The following is a 23,079-nucleotide window of genomic DNA, read 5'->3' as shown; positions in this document are numbered from 1 at the left end:
TCTGGCCTGCCTTTGTGAGGCTAATCATGTGCTAATGGGCCGCCTGGATCGGCTGATAAGTTCTCAGCGGGTAGTCCAGGACGGAACAAAAGAACCCCTGGGGGTCCTTAATCAGTGGGGAGTGCAACTCCCGAGTAGGAGGGAGGGGGCTTGAGCAGCAGAGGGAGAGTCTGGGAGCTGGGACTGCCAACCTGTGGCTGGTGCAGGGATTGCCAACTTCCAGGTGACGACTGGAGATCCCCAGCTGTTACAACTGATGTCCGGGCAACGGAGGTCAGGTTCACTTGGAGAAAGTGGCTGCTTTGGAAGGTCGGCTCTATGGCATTGTACCCCACCGAAGGCCCTCCCCTCCCCAAACCCCACCCTCCCTGGGCTCCACCCCCCAAATCTCCAGGTATTTCCCAAGGCAGAGCCCTAGGAACTGAGATGAGCCTTTTTACCAATGTTCCCTCTAAGCTGTGGAGTCTTGTGAACAAAAAATCTACTTTGTGAGCTACTGGCATTAACACTGCGAGCGAGCAGTTTGGCTGCTGCATAAATTAGTTTGCTCTGGAGCCATCCTTCCTGAGCCAAGACAAAAATGTGTGAGCCGGAGGCTAAAAAACGGTGAGCTAGCTCACACTGACTCAGCTTAGAGGGAACACTACCTGTAAGGACAGTTTTGACCCTAATAACACCCGGGGAGGAGATCTGAATAGGGGACATGGCACAGAGACCTACCACCCTGCCGTGGACCTGATCCAAACACTTCTAGTGGGAGGGCTTCTAGTGTCCTGGCCCCACTGCTGGACCTCCTGATGGCACCTGGTATTTTTGGCCACTGTGTGACAGAGTGTTGGACTAGATGGGCCTTTGGCCTGATCCAACACTGGCTTCTTCTTATGTTCTTATGTTCTGTATAGTTCATATAGTTTATTCCTGATAGTTTTCAGTGGGACTTAGCTTCAGGGTGGGAGTGTGCCGGTTGCTTTCTGGGGATCTACAGTGGATAGCTAACCTGTGGGACTCACTGCCACAAGATATAGACGAATCTGAAGGGCTGTCATGTAGAAGATGGAGTGTAATTGTTGTCTGTTGCCCCAGAAGGTGAGGCGCGAACCAACGGGTTGAAATTAAATCAGAAGAGTTTTCAGCTAAACATGAGGAAGAACTTTCTGACAGAGCGATTCCCAGTGCGAGAGGCTTCCTGGGGAGGTGGTGGGCTCTCCTCTTTCGGTGGTTCATAAGCGGAGGCTAGACGGCCATCTGACAGCAATGCTGATTCTGTGTAAAGGCAAAGGTAAACTTTTCCCTTGCTCAAAAGCCAGTCGAATCCGACTCTAGTGGGCCGCGCTCATCTCCGTTTCTAAGCCGAAGAGCCAGCGCTGTCCGAAGACTTCTCTGTGGTCATGTGGCCGGCATGACTAGACGCCGAGGCGCACAGAACGCTGTTCCCTTCCCACCTAAGCGGTACCTGTTTATCTGCTTTCAATTTCTTGCTTTCGAACTGCTAGGCAGGAGCTGATTCTGTGACTCACTATGAATTTAGGCAGATTGTGTGTGAGAGAGAGTGTTGGGTGTTACAAGTCAAAACACTTCGGTATTTACAGGGTTAATGATGTTTGTTATGATCAACAGGAAGTCACATGTTTGTTTGTAACCAATCTGTTTAGACAATAGAATGCCCGGGAACTTTGGAGCTAACTTGCTAGTCTGATTGGAAACCAAGGTGTCAAGTATTTAGCATATTGGCTTCTCCTCCCGTTCTTTGTTCTGACTGAGAAGGAGACGCCATTCGGCTCTTCCCGTTTTACCTTTTAGCTGTAAGGATGTAGGCATATTCGCTCGTCGTTATTTTCATCTCCTGTGTACCTTTTTCCCATGTTAGGTTTATAGTAAACCTTTTATATTTTAAAACACACCATGGACTCAGTCACTTAATACTCTGCTGACTTACTTAAAAAGAATCCCAACAGAGAGAGAGGGCAGGAAGCAGGCCTGTAGCTACAGTGGGGCCTCTTGGGGCCAGGCCCCCCGACTTACTTCCAACGGCCCCTGACTCCCTATCCAGCCCAGGCCCCCTCAACTTTCAATTTTTTTATTTTATTTATGGCGCTTATTTGGGTGTATGCGGGTGTGCTCCCGAACTTATTTAAAGCCCCCCCCCCCCCGAATTAAAAAACCCTGGCTGCGGGGCTGGCAGGAAGGGATAGGCCAGTGCTCGGCTCTGGGGGCCCTTTCTCATATGCCCAGGGTAATGCCAATCGCCACGTCAGGGTCAGGAAGGAATTTCCCTCCAGACCAAATTAGCCCAGGGATCCTGGAGGTGTTTTGCCTCCCTCTGGGCATACAGCAGGGGTCACTGGGGGAGTGGGGGGGGGCAAGTAGCAGTGAATTTCCTGTACTGTGCCGGGGGGTTGGACTAGATGACCCTTGGGGTACCTTGCAGCTCTGTGTCTCTCTGTTTCTAAGAGTGACAGAGGAGAGGTCTCTCATTGGCTGTTAGCCAGGACAGACCACAAAAAGAAGAAACTGTGAGGTAACTGCGCTAGAAAATATTTCAATAAAGAATCACAAAATATATACATAAATGTGTACAAAAATCATATAAATGCACAAGGCAGTTGAAAATGGTGTGACAATGGTCTCCGGAATGTTCTATCGTTTCGATACTATTCTTCACCTATTTCAACAAGTAGGTATCAAAATTTTCATTATTATTCACCGATGTCTCATAACTTAGTTGTAAGAAATTCTCTGAAAGAATGTTCCTAGGGCAAAGTGCTTGTATAATGCCTTATAATGAAATTTTTAATACCTACTTGTTGAAATGACAGACCAAGAGTCGCTGCTTTCATCCACTTTCGGAAGAAGAATAGTATCGAAACGATAGAACATTCCGGAGACCATCGTCACACCATTTTCAACTGCCTTGTGCATTTATATGATTTTTGTACACATTTTTGTATATATTTTGTGATTGTTTATTGAAATATTTTCTAGCGCAGTTACCTCACAGTTTCTTCTTTTTGCGGTCTGTTCTGTGACTGTGACCATCATTTTTGAGCCCCTGTTAGCCAGGACAGCCAAACAGGGTCGCTCTGGATCCAGAGGCAGATTGCTGGTTGCTGGAGGCTGGGGGATCCGTGCTGTATTTGTGAGTTTCCTCTGCAACAACTGACTGGCCCTAGTTGGAACCCTGATGCTGGACTTGATGGACCATCAGTGGGTCAAACTGAGAGCCAGGTTGGAGTAGTGGTTAGGAGTGCGGACTCTAATCTGGGAGACCCGGGTTTGATTCCCCACGCCTCCACATGCAGCTGCTGGTGTGACCTTGGGTCAGTCACAAGTTCTCTCGGAGCTGCTCTCTCTCAGCCCCACCTACCTCACAAGCAGTGTTCCCTCTAAGCTGGAGTTAGTGTGAGCTAGCTCACAGTTTTTTAGCCTCCTGCTCACACATTTTTTGTCTTAGCTCAGGGAGGATGGCTCCAGAGCAAACTGATTTATGCAGAAGCCAAATTGCTCGCTCACAAGTTTAATGCTGGTGGCTCACAAAGTAGAATTTTTGCTCACAGGACTCCACAGCTTAGAGGGAGCATTGCTCACAAGGTGTTTGTTGTGGGGAGGGGAAGGGAAAGGAGATTGTAAGCCGCTCTGAGACTCCTTCGGGTAGTGAAGGGCGGGGTATAAATCCAATCTGTCCTCCTCCTCCTCCTTTAAACCAAGTTTTAGGTTCTCCCTGTTGGATTAGTCTAAGCCCCTCTTCCTCTCAGGATCTTATAGTAATTTATCTGGTTCTACCTCTTCACAACAACCCTGTCAGGTAGAGCAGGCTGAGAGAGAGCAAGTGGCCTGACATCACCAGTGAGCTGCACTGCCAAGTGGGGATTTGAATCCTGGTCTCCTGAGTCTATGCCCAATCTCTAACCACTTCACCCTACTACCAGTGTTCCCTCTAAGCTGAGTTAGTGTGAGCTAGCTCACAGTTTTTTAGTCTCCGGCTCACACATTTTTGTCTGAGCTCAGGAAGGATGGCTCCAGAGCAAACCAATTTATGTAGAAGCCAAATGGCTCGCTCACAAATGTAATGTCAGTAGCTTACAAAGTGGAATTTTTGCTCACAAGACTCCACAGCTTAGAGGGAACATTGCCTACTACTTGGTGTTTTTTGGTATTTCTTTTCATATGTGCGTGCGTATGTGTGCAAGTGTGTGTGCACCTGGAAGTCATGGTGACCTCTGGTGACTGAACCCTACTGGGGGCCTGGAGGATATTCAGAGAGGTGGCTGAATAAAGCCTGCCCCCGCCTCCCTAATGCTGGTATTCCAAGGAGGTCTCCCATCCAAGTACTTGGCAGGGTCATCCCTGCTTAGCTTCCGAGATCTGACGAGATCAGGCTGGCCTGGCCTATCCAGGTCAGGGCTCGGTTAGCTCAGTTTTGATTGGCTGGTTTATTCATTTTCAAACCACGGATTGATGTCCACTAAGGGTGGGAGGGACAATTGGGAAGGTGGACTGCGAAGGATCATCAGATGTTATTTGGGGAAAAGAAAGAAAGAAAGAAAGAAAGAAAGAAAGAAAGAAAGAAAGAAAGAAAGAAAGAAAGAAAGAAAGAAAGAAAGAAAGAAAGAAAGAAAGAGGTGGCCAACCACCTCTGCTTCTCACTGGCCTTGCTTGGAAGCCCCTTGCTGGGGGAAGCTAAGCAGGGTTGGTACTCGGAAGGGAGACCACCAAGGAAGGCTCTGCAGAGGAAGGCCATGGCCAACCACCTCTGTTTCTCACTTGCCTTGAGATCCCCTTGCAGGGGGAAGCTAAGCAGGGTTGGTACTTGCAAGGGAGACCACCAAGGAAGGCTCTGCAGAGGAAGGCCATGGCCAACCACCTCTGTTTCTCACTTGCCTTGAGATCCCCTTGCAGGGGGAAGCTAAGCAGGGTTGGTACTCGGAAGGGAGACCACCAAGGAAGGCTCTGCAGAGGAAGGCCATGGCCAACCACCTCTGCTTCTCACTGGCCTTGGAAGCCCCTTGCTGGGGGAAGCTAAGCAGGGTTGGTACTCGGAAGGGAGACCACCAAGGAAGGCTCTGCAGAGGAAGGCCATGGCCAACCACCTCTGCTTCTCACTGACCTTGGAAGCCCCTTGCTGGGGGAAGCTAAGCAGGGTTGGTACTTGCAAGGGAGACCACCAAGGAAGGCTCTGCAGAGGAAGGCCATGGCCAACCACCTCTGTTTCTCACTTGCCTTGAGATCCCCTTGCAGGGGGAAGCTAAGCAGGGTCAGTCCTTGGATGGGGGACCACCAAGGAAGGCTCTGCAGAGGAAGGCCGTGGCTAACCACCTCTGCTTCTCACTGGTCTTGGAAGCCCCTTGCTGGGGGAAGCTAAGCAGGGTTGGTACTTGGAAGGGAGACCACCAAGGAAGGCTCTGCAGAGGAAGGCCATGGCCAACCACCTCTGCTTCTCACTGGCCTAGAAAGCCCTTTGATAGGGGAAGCTAAGCAGGGTTGGTACTTGGAAGGGAGACCACCAAGGAAGGCTCTGCAGAGGAAGGCCATGGCCAACCATCTCTGCTTCTCCCTCGCCTTGAAAGCCCCTTGTTGGGGTCAAGATGGATTGGGTGCAGTTTGATGGCACTTTACCAACAGGCATGCTGCTTGGTGATTTATTTCCCTACCAGATTCCTAACAGTTCCTCTGTCATTCAGTCTCCATTTCACTCTAGTCCAAGATGAAGTGTGTGTTTCAATACTCTCATGGCAACGTCTGACCCCACCTTTCCCCTCCCTCCTTCAGGTAAATGTTGAGGATACCGTCGAAATGTTACCCAAGTCCCGGCGAGCGCTCACCATCCAGGAAATCGCGGCCCTCGCACGGTCCTCTTTGCATGGTAAGTGACAGTGAATCCGGCGGAATTCCTGTGGAAGCGGTGCGTCGGCAAAGCCTTTTGAAAAACAGCCGTGGAGCCCCTTTGGGATATCTTAACAGGCGCTGCAGTTTCACGGCACCACAGAGGGCCGGATTACATCCCCCATTGCTTGTAAATTCCCGGCTGCAGTACCCCATCTGACCACCTGCAGTGATGGCGCTGTAGAACCACAGAGACCAGACTAGCAGTTCCTCTGTTCTTCTTAAAGTGTTCAACATGGTGCAGAGGAGAGCTCTGCTAAATCTCTGTGGGCTTTCGGCCATCTCCAACAGATTGCACCCCTGAGTCACTGCTTGTAAATTCCCGGCTGCAGTACCCCATCTGACCACCTGCAGTGATGGCGGTGTAGAGTTACAGAGATGGGACTAGCAGTTCCTCTGTTCACCATGTGTTCAACGTGGCACAAGGGAGAGCTGTGCTGAATCTCTATGGGCTTTTGGCCATCTCCAGCAGATTGCACCCCTGAGTCACTGCTTGTAAATTCCCGGCTGCAGTACCCCATCTGACCACTGGCAGGGATGGCGCTGTAGAGCCACAGAGACCAGACTAGCAATTCTTCTGTTCTCAAAGTGTTCAGTGTGGTGCAGGGGAGAGCTCTGCTGAATTTCTGTGGGCTTTCGGGCATCTCCAGCAAACTGCACCCCTAAATCACTGAACCTCAAAACTGATCAAAGAACAGCTTCCGGAAGCCTTTAAAAGATGCAAGAGGAGAGGGGAAGCGATCGATGATCCGGTATTTAAGCATAGTGGCTCCTCAATGTGGAACAGGACACAAACCCAGAGTAAATGTTAGCAGTCAATACAATCGATCCCTTGCTAGATGTACACATCTACCTCTGTGCCCAGCTCTGCACGCACAATAAGGGATGCCTGTCGCCCTTCCCTCCTCAGTGGCCAGCGCTCAGCGGGTGTGCTGCTGTTGTCAGGTGGCGCAGTGTACTGCAGTGTTCCCAGTAGGGTTGCCAACTCCGGGTTGTGAAATTCCTGGAGATTCAGAGGGAGTGCCTGGGAAGGGGGGAGTTCGAGGAGGGAGTGCAAAAGGGAGGTGACGCTGTAGAGTCTGCCCTCTAGAGCTACTGTTTCCTCCCGGTAAACTGATCCCTGTGGTCTGGAAATCAGTTACCCTCCTGGGGGCTCTCCAGGCCCCACCTGGAGGCTGGCAACTGTAGCTCCCAGCCAAGGTTGCTGAGGAACATGACTTTCAGAACAGACTCAGATTAAGGGACCCCCTGCGCCAGGGTTGAGAAAGGAGAGGGCTTTTGCCTGCTTTTATGGAAAGCGCAAAAGGGCCCTTCGCTATTGGCTCCATGAACCCTGCTAGGTGGAACGCTGCAGTACCCCCACCGACCATCTTTAGTGGTGGCGCTGTAGAGCCACAGACATCAAGGCCAGGCATTCCTTGTGAGCTGAATATCCCGCAAAAAATATACCGAAGGAGACTTCAACAAAGTGAAATGCGTATATAGTCATACAATCCCTCATAGGAAAATACAGAAGCCAAGAAGATCCATAATAGGAGAATACAGAGTCCAAAGTAAATATCCAACCCTTTTCCTAGGTAGTTTTCAGTGTTTCAGACTTCCGGTCCTTCCTCAGGAACAAAGAACATTGGGAGTCTCATTCCATTTCCTTACAGGATAATACTATTCTGTTTCTTACAACATTGGGCAAGGTCTCCTAAGCTCTAGTCAGCACCTGTAAAGGCTGCTTCTAGGTAACAGGACCAAAACATGCCTCAAAGTATCCAGCATACTGGGTTTACTTTATGGATCTGCATTGAATGTTGTTGTAGGCAGGGGTCATTTCCTGCAGGAGTGCACAGGAGCGGAGCTCCGGCAGTAAAGAGCCCAGGGGGCGGGCACATGCAACAAGCACCACCCCCTGCTCCCAGCAGCCCTCAGTCAGAGCAGGAAGCAGCCAGGTAAGTTGCAGAGCCCCCCCCCGGCCCCCCTGGTCCAAAACAGTTCAGTGGCACCTTTAAGACCAAGTTTTATTCAGGTACAAGCTCCCCCTCCTCTGTGAGGGCAGATCTGCACGTTCCCCCCCCCCAATAGCTAGCAACCCAAAACAGTCCAGTGGAGCCTGAGCGGTGGGTGTTGCCTTCTGAGGCGCTTCCGGTGATGTCAGGGGGAGTGGCATATGCAAACGAGTTATGCTAATGAGTTGTGCTAATGAGCTCCTGCACCTCTTTTTCTACTAAATGACCCCTGGTTGTAGGCATTCCTTGTGCCTGAAAAGTCCTGCAGGGAGTAAAGTAACCCAGAGGTCACCCACGGGTACTCGGGATCCATGGTGCCCCTACAGAATGCCCTGCAGAGCAGCACGCCCACCAGAGGCATGCCGAAGGAGGGTCGTCGGATCGTGCCAGCCCCCAGACTGTGTATACCTTGCTTTTCTTTTCCAAAGAAACGGAATGTTGCGTAAGATCAAAAGGCAGCAGGTTCAGGACAAAAGAAAAGACTTCTTTACACAGAGAGTGACTAAAATGTGGCATTTGCTGCCCGAAGTTGTGGTGACGGCCACAGGAATAAACAGTTTGAAAAGGGGATTAGATAGATTCATGGAGGAGAAGTCTGTCGATGGCTATTAGGCATGGTGGCTGAAGGGGAACCTCCACATTCAGAGGCAGTCAACCCCTGAATCCCAGAGCCAGGAGGCAACATCAGGGGAAGGCCTTGGCTTCTGTGCCCTGCTGTTGGCCCGCCAGAGGAACTGGTTGGCCACTGTGTGAGAGAGGATGCTGGACTAGATGGACTAGTGGTCTGATCCAGCAGAGCCAGTTTGGTGTAGTGGTTAAGTGCGTGGACTCTAATCTGGGAGAACCGGGTTTGATTCCCCATTCCTTCAACATGCAGCTGCTGGATGACCTTGGGCAAGCCATAGCTCTGTCAGAGCTCTTCTTGAAAGAGTTCTCAGAAGAGCTCTCTCAGCCTCACCTACCACACAGGGTGTCTGTTGCGGGGAGGGGAAGGGAAAGGAGTTTGTAAGCCGCTCTGAGACTCCAAGTGAAGGGCGGGGTATAAATCCAATCTCTTCTTCTTCTCTTCTCATGTTCTTATGAAGGCCTTGGGATATCTATGCCCTGTTGCTGGCCCTCTAGAGGAACTGGTTGGCCACTGTGTGAGACAGGATGCTGAGCTAGATGGTTTAATGGTCTGATCCTGCAGGGCTGTTCCGATGTTCTTACGAAGGCCTCGGCCTGTATGCCCCGTTGTTGGCCTTCCAGAGGAATGGGTTGGCCGCTGTGCAAGACAGGATGTGGGACTAGATGGACTATTGGGCTGTGGTCACACACCCTAAATAATCCACTTTCAATGCACTTTCCAACTGGATTTTGCCGCTTCACAAATCCAGTCTGAAAGTGGACTAAAGTGGATTATTTAGGGTGCGTGACCACAGCCTTGGTCTGATCCAGCAGAGCTCTTCTTATGTTCTTAATATTCCATCTTTAAAGAAGAAAAGGTAATTGGATCTTGCTGGGTCAGCAGTCTGGCCTCGCAGTAACCATTAGCCGTACTGCCTAAATGCAAAAAGTTGCTTCCCACCGCAGCGGTCTCAGAAAGCCCTTGCCCTGTGAGGCTAGAAAGGGCCTTGCCCAACGTGGGCTTTGTTCTCCCAGCAGCTCCAGGCCGGGATGGGCTTTTCATTCGGTCCCCCTCCCTCACTCCTCTTGGGGCTATTTCCGAAACAGACGTGGGCAGAAATCTTCTCCGAAGGGATGAGCAGCTTTTGTTCCCTAAAAATAGGAAGAAGTCAACGAGATACGAAATTAAAATCTGAACCCCAGGAAGGAACGGGAACCCACGTGGCTGGCGACAGCTGTGGGGAAATGCAAATCGGGATGGGCGGGTGGGGGGGGGAAGTGGGAGAAGGCTTCATTTCCCTCCACCCCCCCACCTGCACTTGCAAAAAACCAAGGGGGGGGGTCCTGTCTTTGCCTCCCTCCTCGAGGAGGAATGTCAATCAATCATGCATTGATCTGACAACGTGGGTTCTCGCCCAACAGGCGCTGGTAAGCGCAGCATGTTCGTTTTCAAGGAGCCGAGGGAATTTTCGTCGTTCGGGGCGGCAATTGGGCGGGCGAGCAGCTGCCAGTTCCGAAACTCATCAGCTGCAATTCAACTGACGGCCCTTGACCACCGCTGCCTGATTTCCCTGCCTGCCAACTGATTTCCGTTGGCTTCTTAACAGCGTGGCGGGCCCTTGGCGGTTATTTGAGCACAAATTGGTGGGCCGCTTGGCAGGGCTGTTCACATTTTATTAAAATGCTCTTTTATTAAGATTGTTTCATCCGTCTCCCTACCTTCCAAAAGGCCCCTTCGTTTTTTTGGCAATGGTTTGTCTGCCAAAAATAAATAAATCTGTGTGTTGGTTGGGGAATTCCGGTGCATTGCAGAGCATTTGGGGAGCATGTTTTACAGTGGGCTTTTTTCTTGGGTTGCCAACTTTGGGTTTGGAAATATCTGGAGATTTGAGGGTGGAGCCTCAGACAGTGGGATTTAGGGAGGTTAGGGAACTTGGTAAGGAATAATGCCCTGCAGAGGACCTTCTGAAGCAGCCATTTTCTCCAGGAGAAGTGGAATAAATTCTTTACATCAATCAGTTAGTCAGTCAGTCAATCAATAACAAGCCATTTATATAGTCTGGAGATCAATTGTAATTCTGGGAGTTTTTCTGCCTTCACCTGGAGGCTAAACCAACAATCATTTAAGGAAATAGCTGAGTAAATATGAATCATGTATGACTTAACATCACATAAGGCTCCAAATATTTCTTAAACTTTCAATAGTACTCAATACATGAAGTACAAGAAATACAATAGATAGGCTGGAGATTTGAAGCACTATCTAACATTTACATGAAGCACTATCTAACATTTACATGATTTTCAAATGTCCATAAAGCAAAGCAAATACATCCACTTCTTGAAACTTTATAAAGTATGTTGCAATCATCAAGTAGATCCAGCCCATAGGACTTGAGACAAACAAGTGTCAATTTCACACAAGCTGCTGCGCGACCGCATTTTGCCCCGCAGCTTCATGCGATTTTTCCCGCGTCTACTCAATCCTGTTTTTTGAGGATTGAGTAGACGCGGGGAAAATCGCACAAAGCTGCCGGGCAAAATGCGGCCGCGCAGCAGCTTGTGTGAAATTGATACGTACCATCGGGGCAAAAGGGAGGAGTGAGCGCGGAGCAGCGCTTGTGGGAAATCACCCACTAAGAAATAGGCTGCAGTCAACTCATCCTCCAGATTATTCAATGAGTTTTCAATCCCTTCATCAGGACTGCAAACGGGGACTCCCAAAGAGGCACAGCCGCAGAAACGTCTCAGCCAACAATGCCTCCAAACTGTCTTATTATACAGCAGTGTCTCAAAACTGCCTTATTTTCCTTTATTCATGATGGATACATATAGCCAGACTCTGTAGATGCTTTTCCATCTAAATGAATGTAAAGACGGCTCTTCGGCTGATTGCAACGTACTTTATATTGTTTACCTGAAGTTTCAAGAAGTGGATGTATTTGCTTTGCTTTATGGACAGTGGAAAATCACGCTTTTCAGTCTGTTTAAATTGTGATGTTTTCTTTGGGGAGTTTCAAAGAGTAAATGTTAGAGATTGCTTCAAATCTCCAGCCTATCTATTGTATTTCTTGTGCTTCATGTATTGAATACTACTGAATGTTTAAGAAATATTTGGAGCCTTATGTGATGTTAAGTCATACATGGTTCACCTGGAGGTTGCCCACTCTAGCTTTTGTCCCTCTCCCCAAAACTTTTCTCCCTCTCCCAAAATTATTAGAATTTGAGGACATCCAATGAAGCTGATGGGCAGTAGATTCAGGAAGGACCAAAGGAAATACTTCTTTACACATCAAAATGTGGAATTCGCTGCCAAAGGATGTAGAGATGGCCACAGGCATAGACAGATTTAAAAGGGGATTAGACAGATTCATGGAGGACCAGATCTGGCAGTGGCTACTAGCCGTGGTGGATAAGGGTTGAACCTCCACATTCAGAGGCAGTCAACCTCTGAATCCCAGTGCCCGGAGGCAGCATCAGGGGAAGATCTCAGCCTCTGTGCCCTGTTGTTGGGCCTCCAGAGGAACTGGTTGGCCACTGTGTGAGACAGGATGCTGGATTAGATGGACTATTGGTCTGATCCGGCAGGGCTCTTCTTATGTTCTTACTGTAAATAACTAACCCATTACATTTCAGAGGCTGCGGTCACACGCAACATTAGCCACGCAAGAGATACGGAAGACAAGTGGAGTTTCCGGTCGCGATCTCACCAGCACATCTGGGAAGCGTAGCGCTTCCGTGGCACAACTGAGGCTTCCTGCCGAAAAAGCGCAGCAAAAAACTAGTACCTTGGAGGTACTAGTTTCCAGAAACTGCGGGGCAAGGGCGGGCGTCTGATCGCGTTTCCGGTGGTATCCGGCGCCCGCCCATGTCCCCTTGCGGAAAAGGGTTTTTTCCCCCCCACGTCTCCGTGGATGCGCACACGCACCCAACGGAGCATGCGCATTCGTAGTGTACACAAAAAAAGAAAACCAGTTCGCCGCACCGCGCGCTTCTTCATTGCGCGCAGGCGTGTGTTGTGATCAGCACCTCTCCCTTGCCATGGAACCTCCACAGTACCTCCACAGAACCTCCACAGTAGGTCTGATCGCTTTACTGCATGTTAGTTTGCCCCGGGGCAAACAGCCACACTTCTCCTCTGCAGTTTCCTGCCCGTGTGGCAGGGGCCAGAGTTATGTAAAGGTTGCCAGTTTCAGGCGGGGAAATTCATGGCAATTTGGGGATGGAGGGCCAATAGCAGGGATTGGTAATGAGAGAAGAAACCTAGGTCTCAATTCAGTCCAGGAGGATGCATTGTCTTGAGCTTCATTATCAGTTGCAGTTCAGCAGTCTTTCTTTCTAATCTCCCTTTGAAATTCCTTTGTAGGAGAACTGCTACTCTTAGGTCAGCAACTGAATGTCCTGGAAGGTTAAAATGTCCTCACACTGGTTTTTGAATGTTGTGGTTCTTAATAGCAGCAGAAAGAGTAAGCGTCCAGTAGCATCTTAAAGACTAGCAAAATATGTGGTAGGGTATGTACTTTCATAAGTCACTGCTCACTTCTTCAGACTTATGTCCGTTTATTCTTTGCATCCTCCTGGACTGAATCCTCCTGGACCAAACTGAGACCAAGGTTTCCTGTCTCATTACCAATGCTGATATCGCCACGTCTACTACCCCTCAGCATATCACACCTAATCCAGTCACCCTGCTATTCCCATTCGGCATCTGAAATCATCTTTATAAAGTTTATATCTCCAATACCTGGTGTTGCATTTTATGGCACACGTGGCCCAGCCCGACAAAATGACATTTATCTCCAATCCGGCCCTCGTAACAAAGGAGTTCGACACCTCTGCTGTAGGGTTCTCAAGGCAAGAGATGTTCAGAGGTGGTTTCGCCATTGCCTGCCTCTGCGTCATGACCCTCGTATTCCTTGGAGGTCTCCCATCCAAATACTAGCCAGGGCCGACCCTGCTTAGCTTTCGAGATCTAATACGATTGGGATAGCCTGGGTTATCCAGGTCAAGTCGCAGCCGACCAATGGCGACCCCATCGGGTTTTCAAAGCAAAGGACAAAAAGAGGTGGTTTGCCCTTGCCTTCCTCTGCATAGCAACCCTGGACTTCCTTGGCGGTCTCCCATCCAAATACCAACTCGGGCCGACCCTGCTTAGCTTCTGAGATCTGATGAGATCGGGCTTGCCTGGGCTGTCCAGGTCAGGGAGTACACCCAAAGCCCTTGCACTGTTTGCAACTGAAAGGAGTTGGCAGTTCAGACCTCTAATACAGTGGGGCGTCCCCCCCCCGACTTACAACAAAGACCCCCCAACTTCCCATCCAGGCCCCCCAACTTCCAATTTTTCATTTTATTTGTGGTGCTCCCTTGGGGGGGTGTCTGTGCGGGGTGCCCCGATTTATTCCCAGTAGTCATGTATGGCTGTGAGAGTTGGACTCTAAGGAAGGCCGAGCGCCGAAGAATAGATTCTTTTGAACTATGGTGCTGGAGAAGACTCTCGAGAGTCCCTTGGACTGCAAGGAGATCAAATCAGTCAATCCTAAAAGAAATCAACCCTGACTGCTCCCTGGAAGGCCAGATAATGAAACTGAAGCTCAAATACTTTGGCCACCCAATGAGAAGGGAGCCCTCACTGGAGAAGAAGACCCTGATGCTGGGAAAGATTGAAGGTCAAAGAAGACGGGGACGGCAAAGGATGAGATGGTTAGACAGTGTCATCGATGCAACGAACATGACATTGAGCCAACTTCAGAGGACGGCGGAAGACCGGAAGGCCTGGCGGGATCTGGTCCATGGGGTCGCGAAGAGTCGGACTCGACTGTGCGACCGAACAACAACAACCCCGAATTTAAAAATCCTGGCTATGGGCCTGCTCCAATACGGGCTCCAGCATGACGCGTTTTGACTGTCTGGAGACCTGTTACAGAGAATCTGTTGGAACTCAACTCTCTGTCTTCCCCGGCCGCAGCGTCAGACAGGGCTCCTGACGATTCCGTGGGACGCCTGTCAACAGGCAAGCTCTCGTGTCAGACGATTTCTGGCGATCGTTAAAAGTCCCGGCTGGAAAACCCTCCATGTGGGAAGCCGCTATAATCGGTCACCGTAGAGCCTCTCCTCTCCCGCGCGCTCAATAATTACCCAACAATGGGAGACGAGCCAGGGAGGTGATGGACCAACTGTGGCTCGTCTGTCACCTATCGCATGATTGCTGGTTGCTGGAACTGACTGTGTGACGTCCCCAGAGGGGCATACGGCTTCTGGGGATGCAGAGTGGTGCAAAGTGAGATTTTCATGTTTGGGGATTTGTTAAATTAGAGTCAGGCGGAAAGATTTCAGGCGTCGGGTTCCGTTTTGCCGTTTTGATGGGTTTTTTTAAAGAAAAACTAATTGCCTGGACAGAGCTCCAGAATTGTTTCCTTGGGTCCAGGGCAAACTGGTAAGAAGCAGGCCATCCTGAACAAACACATGAGTCACGAAAGGAAAAGACTCTTTCTTTTATTTCAGGGACCAAATCACAGCTCTGTGCCGAATCAGCCCACTGGTCCATCAACGTCAGTACTGTCCACCAGGGCTCTTTTTGTAGAAAAAGCCCAGCAGGAACTCATTAGCATAATAGGCCACACCCAACAGCAGAAACGCATTAGCATATTAGACCACACCCCTGACAGCACAACTCATTTGCATATTAGGCCACACCCCATGTTACCAGAAGTGTGGTCATCCAGCCACACCCACCTTTTGCTTCTTACTCTGTTTACCTTGTTTGTTGTCAAAACCCAGGGCCTTTTTTGTAGCAGGAACTCCTTTGCATGTTAGGCCACACACCCCTAATGTAGCCAATCCTAATGAGTTCCTGATGTTGGGAGTGGCCTATTATGCTAATGAGTTCCTGATGGGTGTGGCCAACTTGGATGCCAGCCGGAACTCCGTTCCTGTGCGTTCCTGTCCACTCAGACTGGCAGCGGCTCTCCGGGGTCTCGGCCTGTGGTCTTTCGCGTCATCCTGTACCTGATCCTTTGCACTGGAGATGCCGGGGACCGAACCTGGGACCTTCTCCAGGCCAAGCAGAGGTTCTTCCACTAAGCCACAGCCCCTCCCCAAAAACACACTCCTTAAGCTGCTTTATACAGAATGAGACCCTTGGTCAGTATTGTCTGCGCGGACTGGCAGCGGCTCTCTGGGGTCTCAAGTAGAGGGCTTTCATGTCACCTCCTACCTGATGCTTAGAATCATAGAATCCTAGAGTCGGAAGGGACCTCCAAGGTCATCTAGTCCAACCCCCTGCACAATGCAGGAGATTCACAAATACTTCCCCCCCACCCCCAGTGACCGCTGTTCCACACCCAGAAGATGAAAGAAAACCCCTCCAGGATCTCCAGCCAAAGTGGCCTGGAGAAAAATGGCTTCCTGGCCCCAAAGTGGTGATCAGCAGGGCTATTTTTGGGCAGGAACGCACCGGAACGGAGTTCCGGCTGGCTCCCAAGTTGGCCACGCCCAGCAGGAACTCATTAGCATAATAGGCCACACCCAACAGCAGGAACTCATTAGGATTGGCTACAATTAGGGGTGTGTGGCCTAACATGCAAAAAGCCCTGGGTTTTGACAACAAACAGGGTAAAGGGAATAAGAAGCAAAAGGTGGGTGTGGCTGGATGACTACACTTCTGGTAACATGGGGGTGTGGCCTACTATGCGAATGAGCTGTGCTGGCAGGAGTGTGGCCTAATATGCTAATGAGTTCCTGCTGTTGGGTGTGGCCTATTATGCTAATGCGTTCCTGCTGGGCTTTTTCTACAAAAAAAAGCCCTGATGATCAACATTTCCCTGGGTGTGTAAGAAAGGGCCACGAGAACTAAGCTTACCTCTGGAATTGTCAGGAACTGAACCTGGGACCTTCCGCTTGCCCTACCACTGAGCCACAGCATCTTCCCAAAGGAGAAAGGTGGCGGCACTAAAAGGCCATGGCACAGTTTGGTGTAGTGAGAGCCAGTTTGGTGTAGTAGTTAAGTGTGCAAACTCTAATCTGGGAGAACCGGGTTTGATTCCCCACTCCTCCACTTGCACCTGCTGATGTGACCTTGGGTCAGTCACAAGCTCTGGCACAGCTGTCCTTGAAAAAGAGGAGTTTGTGTCAGAGCTCTCTCAGCCCCGCCCACCTCACAGGGTGTCTGTTGTCTGTTGTGGGGAGGGAAAGGGAAAGGAGTTTGTAAGCCGCTCTGAGACTCCAAGTGAAGGGCGGGGTATAAATCCAATCTCTTCTTCTTCTTCTTCACAGTAAGTGTGCACATTTCCGCCCAGTCCTTAACACTGCCAGGTAGCCAACTCTGGACTGGCAAAATCCTCAAGATTTGGGAGTGGAGGTTGAAGAAGGCAGGGTTTGGGGAGGGAAGGGAAGGGACTTCAGTGGGGTCCAGCGCCACAGATCCCACCCTCCAAAGCATCCATTTTCTCCAGGGGAACTGATCTCTGTACTCTGGAGATCAGAAGAAGAAGAAGAGGAGGAGACTGGATTTATACCCTGCCCTTCACTCCCCGAAGGAGTCTCAGAGCGGCTTAAAATCTCCTCTCCCTTCCCCTCCCCACAACAGACACCCTGTGAGGTGGGTGGGGCTGAGAGAGCTCTTTCGAGGACTGCTCCTGAGAGAACAGCTCTGAAAGAACTTGTAACTGACCCAAGGTGACACCAGCAGGTGCATGTGGAGGAATGGGGAATCAAACCCGGTTCTCCCAGATTAGAGTCTGCACTCCTAACCTCTACATCAGTTTGTAATTCCAGGAGAACCCCCAGATCCCACCTGAAGGTTGGCAACTATTGGAAAAAAAATTTCCGCAGAGTGCTTAAAAACGCAGCAGGAGAAAGGCAGCGTGTAGTCAATGCGTGTTTGATGAGAAAGAAAACTTTACTGAGAGATAAAAGGGGAAAGGGTACATTGGTACTGAAAATAGCAAAGCGTAAACAAACCTCCATGTTGGTTAAAACCATTCTGCCCTCTAGAACAGGGGTGTCGAACTCATTTGTTATGCGGGCCAGATCTGACATAAATGAGACCTTGTTGGGCTGGGCCACATGTGTCATAAGATGTAATGCCAGGTAGCGGAGATATAAACTTTATAAAGGACACAAACTCAAAGGGTTTTTTAACTTAAAATAAAAACATGCTTAAAACATGAGCACTCATGCAATATTTTGTTTGTTTAACCGTGTCTGATAACTGACACCTCTTGCTCTGAATTACTGCATCAAAATGTCTGTGCTGTTGTAATCCTGAGTATGATGTTCAGGTGTGTATCTCTAAGCTGCAAACCTACGATGACGTAGCAGCAGCAGAACTGGAAGAAGAAGCAGAAGACAGCCAGTTCCACTGTGGGCCTGATGGAAGCCCTCTGGGGGCCTGATCTGGCCCCCGGGCCGCATGTTTGACACCCCTGCTCTAGAACAAAGAACACGGAAAATTTCTCACACACTGGCTACGTGACTTAAAAAAAACGTGGTACCCGCAGTGATACTGTTTAACCAACAGGGAAACGTAGATCCCCCTCATTAAGTCTGTTACCTCCTATTTCTCTAGCCAGAACTTACACCGTGTCTAATTGTCTCTGTGCTAATGAACTACTATTTGTAAACACAAACAGCAGACGAACTCTTTCATGACACAAATGGAGACATTTGCATATTCCAGCAGTATCCCCATCAGGAGAGTCTCTCTCCACACTGAAGCTCTTGGGCTTTTTAATGGCTCTTTCATTTCGGATACTTATATCCTGATTTCCTGTTACGAATGTTAAGACATTTAATATATGAAGCTGCCTTATATTGTATCAGACCATCCCTCTATCGAGGTCAGTATTCTCTACCAGTGCTCCCTCTAAGCTGTGGAGTCCTGTGAGCACTGTTCCCTCTAAGCTGAGTTAGTGTGAGCTAGCTCACAGTTTCTTAGCCTCCGGCTCACGCATTTTTGCCTTAGCTCAGGAAGGAGGGCTCCAGAGCAAACTAATTGATGCAACAGCCAAATCGCTCGCTCACAACTTTGCCAGCAGCTCACAAAGTAGATTTTTTGCTCACAAGACTCCACAGCTTAAAGGTAACATTGCCTGTGAGCAAAAAAATCTACTTTCTCTGGCTGGCTAGGCAGGGGTTCCCAACCTCTCTCACCGCTCCACGTGTGTCCCTCCCAAAGCTGCGCGCTCCGTCAAAGAGGAGGACCATCCAGTGTGCTTTGTGAGCGACTGGCATTAAAGCTGTGAGTGAGCGATTTGGCGGCTGCATCAATGAGTTTGCCCTGGAGCCATTCCTTCCTGAGCTGAGCAAAAATGTGTGAGCCAGAGGCTAAAAAACTGTGAGCTAGCTCACACTCACTCAGATTAGAGGGAACACTGTGATGTACTCATATTGGCATTGGCTCTCCAGGGTCTCACGGAGAGGTCTTTCACATCACCTCCACCCTGATTCGTTTAACTGGCGATGCTGGGGATTGAACCTGGGACCTTCTGTATTCAAAGAGGCTCTACCACTGAGCCACAGCCCCTCTTTACAGCTCTCCAGGGTCTCAGGGAGAGGTCTTTCACATCATCTCCACCCTGATTCGTTTAACTGGGGATGCCGGGGATTGAACCTGGGACCTTCTGCATGCCAGGCAGAGGCTCTTCCACTGAGCCACAGCCCCTCTTTACAGCTCTCCAGGGTCTCAGGCTGAGGTCTTTCACATCACCTCCTGCCTAGTCCTTTTAACTGAAGATGCCGGGGACTGAACCTGGGACCTCCTGCATCTGCACGTCAAGCATACGCTCTGTCGCTGAGCTACTGTCCCTTCAGATCTTTCACAAAGCCAGTGTGATGTAGTGGTTTAGTGCACGGACTCAAATCTGGGAGAATCAGGTTTGATTCCCCACTCCTTCACATGCAGCTGCTGGTGTGACCTTGGGTCAGTCACAAGTTCCTTCTGAGCTGTTCTCTCAGGAGCAGTCCTCAAAAGAGATCTCTCAGCCCCACCTACCTCACAGGGTGTCTGTTGTGGGGAGGGGAAGGGGGAAGAGATTGTAAGCCGCTCTGAGACTTCAAATGAAGGGCGGGATATAAATCCAATCTCCTCCTCCTCCTTCTCCTCCTCCACCTCCTCTTCTTCTTCTACTCCTCCTCCTCCTCAATATCAGTTCTTGTAAATGTCAGAGTCCAGAGGGGGATTCTGCTAATGGAAGGTGTGCCCAGGGAGTCACGAAAGCTCCTCCCCTGCCACAAATTTTGTTTGGCTTTAGGGTGCTCCCGGACTGTTGCTCTTTTCTACTGCTAAAGGAAGGGAGACAATTTTTTCTGGTTTCCTCTCCCCACTGCAGAACCCCAGCTCTCCCTGATACTGTTCTTTGGGGGGGGGGGGGTGAGAGGTCATCTGTGCCCCAAGAGAAGCATTTCAGGGAGCATTTGGGACCTGGGGCAGGGAGGCCACGAAATCCGATTCTGCTGATGGAGACACCTTCCATCAGCGGATATTCTCTGTGGCATCCTGGCCATACTATGGAAGTGATTCTCGGTGGAAGACTAGAATCCCCTCTTGAAGCTGTCTATGCTGGTAACCACCACCACTTCCTGCTGCAGTGAATCCCATGTGTTAATGATTCTTTAGGTGAAGAAGGACTTCCTTTTATTTGTTCTAAGCTTACTGCTCATGAATTTCATTAGGTGCCCACGGGGTCTTGTCTTGTGAGAAAGGGAGAAGAGTCCTCCTTTCTCTATACCTTCTCTATCCCATGCATAATTTTGCAAAACCTCTATCATGTCAACCCTCAATCGTCCTTTCTCCAAGCTGAAGAGCCCTAACCTCTTTAACCTTTCTTTGCAGGGAAAATGTTTCATCCCCTTAATCATTCTAGTTGCCCTTTTCTGCACTTTCCCCAATGCTGTAATATCTTTTTTTTTTAGGTGCGGTGACCAGAACTGTACACAGTATTCCAAATAAGGCCAAATCATAGATTTCAGGGGCATTACGATATTTTGTTAGACCAAAGGTCTGTTTCAGTATAATTCAGCTCCATGTGTGTTCGTGGCTATTCTGTTTATCGGGTGGAGAGGTTCTTTGCAGCGGGAGACGTCTCACCCATGCCCTAACTCTGCCTTGTTCTCTTTCAAGGTATTTCACAGGTGGTGAAAGACCATGTCACCAAACCCACGGCGATGGCGCAGGGCAGGGTGGCGCACCTCATCGAGTGGAAGGGGTGGTGCAAGCCGATGGACTCCCCGGTGGCCCTGGAGAGCACGTTCAACTCCTACTCGGACCTCAGCGAAGGGGAGCAGGAGGCCAGGTTTGCCGCAGGTGGGAACCGGCGTCGGCGGGAAAAGCGGGCGAGCGGGCGGGAGGGGGACGTCCCCTGTTGTGTAGTGGGTTAGACGCATGTAGAAACCGCAGAGGCGGATGTAGTGATCAGCATGGTTTACTGGTACACAACCAGAACACAGAATACCGGCCGGGTGGCCAACTATATACAGTATTTGGGAACCCCTCTAGATCCTATTGGTGGGTTTGAACCTCCCGCTAAAGTCCCTATTGGTTCCCCAAGGAAAGTCCAGGAGCCTAGTCCCTATTGTTCCTAGGGAGTTAAGCTCCGCAGTGAGTCGCTGGCGCCTAGTGGTGGTCAGCGGACATAACAGCCCTCCCCCCATAGTTTGGACCCAACCTAAGTCACGTAGTCCTGAAACTACGACGGTGGCCACCGCTCCCGGGTAGATCGCCTGGGAGATGGCACTGGAACCTCGGGGGCTTCCGCCGGGCTGCTTGGAGGAGAAGGCGGCGGCAAAGCTTCTGCCGGCGTACCATTGGGTACGGGAGTGTCTACCTCTGGTGCGGCTGCGGGAACGGGGGTGAGGTTCTGCGGCTCTACAGGCTGTTTCTCTCGATCCCGGGCCTCGGGCAGATTCTCTTCGGTGTCCTAGGTGTCAGTTCTTCTCCTTGTACTGGCAGCATGCGTCGTCTCAGCTGGTCGACGTGCTTGCGGAGGACTTGACCGCACTCGGTCGACACCTCATAAGACACCGGGCCGGTGGGGCGGATGACGCGGCCGGCGAGCCACTCGGGGCCCTTACCGTAATTACGGATGTACACATGTCATCAGGGAAGAACCCTTGCGGCGCCTCAGTATCTAAACCCCTAAGGATGCGAACTCCAGTTTGGGAGATTCCTGGAGATTTGGGGCCCGGGTGACGGCACGCCTAGGTTGCTTTGCCGTTTCTTAGGGCTTCATCAGGCCGCTTTTCTTAGTGATGGAGCTCGACCCTAAGGAACGGCAGAGCAACCTAGGTGTGCCGTCGCCGCTCCTTTGGTTTGTGCTACAGCTCGTCCTGAGCCCACGCCGTCTACTGCGTGTTTTCTTTTCTCTTCTCTGCACCATGAGCTGGTGACCGCATCATTCTGAAGAGAGACTTGTACTTTCAAGGACTATCAGGTCGCTGTTCAACTGGTGCAGATGTCGCTTATGCATGGTGGCAGCACCATTTGTTCCGTGTATCATTTATGGCTGTAAGCAGAACTGTGTAAGAAGGCAGTAGTCTCGAGTGTGATTTGTACAGCACGACAGGTTATTCTGGTTATTTCTTTGCGCAACTGTCTTTGCTGTATTTCCATTTTCGTGTGGTTGACTACCTGGAGGTTGGCAAGCCTAGGGCAGAGCCAGTTTGGTGTAGTGGTTAAGGAGCGCGGACTCTAATCTGGGAGAACCGGGTTTGATTCCCCCACTCCTCCACATGCAGCTGCTGGTGTGACCCTGGGTCAGTCACAAGTTCTCTCAGGGTTGTTTTGTCAAGAGCAGTCCTCGAAAGAGCTCTCTCAGCCCCACCTACCTCACAGGGTGTCTATTGTCTTCTTCTTCTTCTTCTTCTTCTTCTTCTTCTTCTTCTTCTTCTTCTTCTTCTTCTTCTTCTTCTTCTTCTTTTTCTTCTTCTTCTTCTTCTGTGCCCTGGTTTGCTGTATCTGCTTTTAGGAGCGTTTGAGTGGCCCCAAGGCCCTGGCCTTTCTCGGCACGCGCAAGAAGGTTTTCCCCACTTCCTTTGTATGGCCAACTGGGTTTTTCAAAAAGGAGGCTGGCCGGCCACCCACTGCCACAGAAGGTCTTCGGCTTCCAACCGGCTCCTCTTCCTGCCGACTGGCAGCCTCTGCTGGCCGCAGGAGTGGCTGGCTCCGTCCGTGTCCCCCCACCTCCCGTAAGAGCTCAGCTAGCACAAGGCCAGCAGCCGCTGAGTCACCAAATGATCCAGGAACCAGGGAAACGGAGCCCGGGAGGGAATTGTTTGTCCCCTCCTTTCCCCGCCCCGTTCTGCCTGCCGACAGCCCAGCATAGGGCTGCCAGCTCCGTGTCGGGAAATTCCTGGAGGTTTGGGGCTGGAGCCAGGGCTGCCAACCTCCAGGTGGTGCCTGGGGATCTCCCACTATCACGGCTGATCTCCAGGCGACAGAGATCAGTTCCCCTGGAGGAAAGGGCTGTTTGGTGTAGTGGTTAAGTGCGCGGACTCTAATCTGGGAGAACCGGGTTTGATTCCCCCACTCCTCCACTTGCAGCTGCTGGATGACCTTGGGCAAGCCGTAGTTCTGTCAGAGCTGTTCTCTCAAGGAGGGTTC

At 50.5% G+C, this 23,079-nt stretch overlaps 1 protein-coding gene across 1 annotated transcript in view; it reads left to right on the top strand.

Moving 5' to 3' along the window:
- The first annotated feature begins 5,775 nt into the window (after window positions 1–5,775).
- The window catches only part of FAM131A (family with sequence similarity 131 member A), a 38,136-nt gene continuing 20,832 nt past the window's right edge, over window positions 5,776–23,079 (top strand). The window contains exons 1-2 of the mRNA XM_015426843.1: window positions 5,776–5,860; window positions 20,602–20,784. Of these exons, the coding sequence (XP_015282329.1) occupies window positions 5,791–5,860; window positions 20,602–20,784 (253 nt within the window). The 5' untranslated portion in view covers window positions 5,776–5,790. The remainder of the gene's footprint in view (window positions 5,861–20,601; window positions 20,785–23,079) is intronic.

This window comes from Gekko japonicus, unplaced genomic scaffold, assembly GCF_001447785.1.
Source record: "Gekko japonicus isolate JY-2015 unplaced genomic scaffold, Gekko_japonicus_V1.1 scaffold238, whole genome shotgun sequence".
Lineage (NCBI taxonomy): Eukaryota > Metazoa > Chordata > Lepidosauria > Squamata > Gekkonidae > Gekko > Gekko japonicus.
The sequence above is the reverse complement of the archived record's forward strand: the minus strand, read 5'-3'. Positions and strand labels throughout refer to the sequence as shown.